At 45.5% G+C, this 3,941-nt stretch overlaps 1 protein-coding gene across 1 annotated transcript; it reads right to left on the minus strand.

Moving 5' to 3' along the window:
* Positions 1-1,935: 1,935 nt before the first annotated feature.
* On the minus strand, positions 1,936-3,524 carry LOC5564558. Its single transcript, XM_001648859.2, has 2 exons — positions 2,865-3,524; positions 1,936-2,538 (listed from the first exon to the last, which is right to left on the minus strand). The coding sequence occupies exons 1-2, from the start codon at positions 3,312-3,314 to the stop codon at positions 1,942-1,944; spliced, it is 1,047 nt and encodes a 348-aa protein (XP_001648909.1). The 5' UTR covers positions 3,315-3,524; the 3' UTR covers positions 1,936-1,941.
* Positions 3,525-3,941: the final 417 nt, after the last annotated feature.

The raw sequence follows: 3,941 nt of genomic DNA on the forward strand, positions 1-3,941 counted from the left end.
TCTTTTTATGAGTTAAACTAGTTTCTCTCAAAGAGGGTACTTTTTTACCCTTTAAAGGGTACTTTGAGCTTACAGTGTATGCACCGGTCCTCCACCAATGTAAACTAATGCATAGACGGACCTGTCACATGAAAAGGCCTTATAAGGCCTTTTCATGTGACAGGTCCGTCTATGCATTAGTTTACATCGGTGGAGGACCGGTGCATAGGCCTATTCACATGACGTCTCAAATCAGCTGATCGGGAAGCATTTTGACAGTTCTTCTATGAAAATGACAGGCTCGTATTAGCACCGGTCCTCCACCGATGTAAACAAATGCATAGACGGATCTGTCACATGAAAAGGCCTATACACGAGGCTGTCATTTTCATAGAAGAACTGTCAAAGAGCTTCCCGATCAGCTGTTTCGGAACGTCATGTGAATAAGCCTATATGCAGTTCACGTGGTCGATTCCTTGATTTCTCCGGCATATTGTCCTCCGGTAAGGACTTAGCAACAAAGTTTAGCAGTGCTCGTAACAATGTTCAACGATCCGGAAAGCAGTGACGTGGAACCGGATTTCACTTATCCGAAGGATACAAAGCCGGTTCATGAGTCAGCAGCAAATCAGTCCATGCAAGTGGAGCAACAAGTTAGTAAAGATGTTCGGCTGGGATGGCGATACGCGGAGGAAGACCTGGTCCCTGTGCAGAAAGATCCGTCCTGTGATCAAAACTGGCCACTGGCAGCGTACTGGCCGGTCTACGTCGGTAACTTCAAAGTGGAACAGTGGAAGGATGAACCCTTGTACGATCAGGTTTCCAACTATTTCGCTTACTACGGATTGCTGACCAGAATGATTTTCTTCAACCGGGATCAGACTTCGGAGTATTTTTCGAAGTACCGAAGGAATTGCGAACTGCTGGACATGTTGGTGTATTTTACCTCCCGGGAAGATGCCGAGCGGGCAATTGAAATTTGTCACCACGATTCATACTACGGATACAACATCAATGTTCTACCGGGACGAGCTGCGGAATTCTTCGATAACTCCAGAAGCGTACGATTCGTTGAACTACCTTACCACTATCCGGTCGAGTGGCTCATGGAGAACCATTTCTCAGAACAGGGACCGGTTTCGTTCGTGGGCAGATACCCGGACAACGACGTCATCGTGGAATTTGGAACCATTGAAGCAATGGTAGCCGGGATTGGCAGCCAAATGAAATGGAAACCGGTTCCACTAAGGGAGCAAACCATGAAGCAGCGATTCCTGGAAGCAGACGTAACTATGGCCATCGAGTGGGCAATGCATTCGAATCCAGCCTTCATGGAACAAAAACCTACAGCCGATGTGTTGCAACGGCTTTTCGAAGGTGCCCGACCAAATGTGTCCACCGCGTGGCAAGGTCACGCCAAGTTTGCCAGGGCACCGCTCTTCCGGAAGAATCGCGCCAAGCAAAGACGTCGGACCAAATATATGATGGAGAAGCGCCGCAACGAGGCGAAGAAACCGAAAACGGAAATCGTGTCCCGAGATACGCCGCGAGTACCCTCGGGGCGAAAAAGCAAACGGGAAAAGGAAGCGGACAACATTGTGGCGATTAATCGGATGCTGCGCCACTATGGAGCAGAACCGGTTTGCAAGAGCATGTTTCGATAGGCTCATTTACGGAGGTGAATTGATTTTCTGTTTTATTTTTTACTTTCAGTAGACTGAAAATGTAATCGAATTATAACAATGAACTGCAATGTAAGTCGAGCATTTTACTGAATTATTACTAAACTAGCTTACGCAACGTGACCCTAGTCACATTCCAACGGAATTTGGAAGCGAAAAACTATGTTTGATCTTTCAAAGATTGATAATTGAGTATTTCTTGGACTTGTATCTATTTCGTAGAACCTGTAAATAACAGGGAATTTCTTTTCTGTAAACGAACATACACATTTCGTACAAGTTAAACCGATCCCGAATTCGGTTTATGCGCCTTAAACTTTTGTATTTGCCCCAGCACCGTCTTTGCCTCCTTCTCCGCCTTGGTTCTACGTTGATCCGGATCCTGCAATTTCTCCAACACCTCCTCCAGCTGTAGAGAATCGCGATTCGCGTCGGTCATGACGGGGAAAGTGTGACCCCTCCAGTCCAGGTTCACAAAAGGCCGATAACCTTCCAGCAACCATCGCAGCACGACTGCCCCCGGTTTCATGTCCAAGAATGAGGGTGTCGCCATTATGGTGTATTTGATAATTTTGGTCACCTGGCCCTCAATGAATCGCTGCTTCATGGTGTCGCATGGCATCCGATGCGGTGCCCATCGTCGTTGGCCTTCGATTGCCGTGAGCATGTCCGCGGCGGAGAGGAATTCAACTCCCACGGAGCAATTTGAGTACCTGCCGATGAATTGTACGGGCACATGTTTCGAGAGATCCTCCTCAATCTGGCGCTCCTGTGGATACGGAGCTTCTACATCAACGATCCGAACGCTTCGCTTTTCATCGTAATAGATCGGAATCCTTCCCGGAAGCACGGTCAGCTTGTACCCGTAATACGACACCTGTTACAATTAGTGTTAATTGTTGAATGTTTAGTAATGTACATTTTATTCAATACTTAAATTTTAAATAAACCATTGTTTTTTTTAAAGAATTACTCGGGAATTGATCGGAAGAACTGCAGGGGTTGGTGCAGTTACTAGATAACTCTCTGGAGGAACTTAATGATAAATCACGAATTTATTGAGGAATTTCTGGAACAATTCTCATTAGATTTCCAGAAAATTTTAGTGATAATCCGTAGATGAATTGACGAAGGAATTATTAGAGAAATAGCTGAAATTATTGTGGGGCCCGAAATACTTGTACTTGTTGTATTGTAACGCACCTGATGACATGTGGCAATGGCCCGGTCTGCATCCTCTTTGCTCACAAAGTACACCAGCATGTCGAACAGCATCGAATCTTCCTGGTATTTTTGGAACGCTTCCCCACCATAATGTTTCCCAAGGAGGATCATTCTTGTGAGCAGGCCATTGTAGGCGAAAAAGTGGGAAACCTCCTTGAAGACCGTCTGCTCGGCCGAACTGGTCGCCCGAAAATTGGCCACGTACACCGGCCAGTAAGCCGCCAGGGGCCATTCCGGATTGCAAGCCGTGTCTTTCAGCACCGGAGTGAGATCCCCCTGGGTGTATGCACGGGACAGTACGACATACTCGACGTTTTTGTGCGGCACCCGGTCCGTTATCGTTTGGCTGCAGCGTTCGGGAGCGTCTGGACAGGTGAAATCCGGCTCTTCTTCGAAGTTGTCTGCTTCGTTACTCAGAATCACTACCATTTCTTATAAGGCACGCAGCTTAGACAAAACTAGCCACCGGTGGCAGAAACGAAAATGTTTTTAATTGTATTTTACACGTTGTAGAAAGTAATAAAACCTCGAAAAAATCATTAACTTTTTAGAATTTCAAAATGTGAGGCATTTCAAAACAGCAAACAAATCAAACGAAAGCGTCGGAAAATAATAACAAACACCTCGACGCCACACTGTAAGATGAAAGTACCTTTTAAAGGGTAAAAAAGTACCCTCTTTGAGAAAAACTAAATAAGCCATTTTATGAGACGTTTCGAATCATATGGTTTCCGTTTGTTTACCAGCTTTGAAAGTTTCTGGCGGGCCGATTTATTTACGTTTCTTCTAGCGCTACATTTGGAAGGAGCTTATTCAACAATGGCGCTGGTGGCAGTGTAACAAAGTTTTTAATTTTCGCATGTAAAATTGAAATCAGCAGGCAGAGAAGATATTTTTCATTTACAGGTAATATATTGTCGCGCGCCCACCAAATCGGAACGCGCGTGTGGGACACGCGACGTGTGACTCGTTCCCGACATAACTGTCATAATGACATGTGTGGCGCTGCATTCTTACGATGTTTATGAACACAGCGCACTATTCATATATTAGTCA

The sequence above is a fragment of the Aedes aegypti genome, chromosome 3 (genome assembly GCF_002204515.2).
Source record: "Aedes aegypti strain LVP_AGWG chromosome 3, AaegL5.0 Primary Assembly, whole genome shotgun sequence".
Taxonomy (NCBI): domain Eukaryota; kingdom Metazoa; phylum Arthropoda; class Insecta; order Diptera; family Culicidae; genus Aedes; species Aedes aegypti.

Excerpts from the sequence above, each read along its gene's own strand:
- LOC5564558 (XM_001648859.2), bottom strand. The coding sequence starts at position 3,314 with ATGGTAGTGATTCTGAGTAACGAAGCAGACAACTTCGAAGAAGAGCCG. Across the intron at positions 2,539-2,864 it reads CCATTGCCACATGTCATCAG|GTGTCGTATTACGGGTACAA; the intron begins GTGCGTTACAAT and ends TAATTGTAACAG.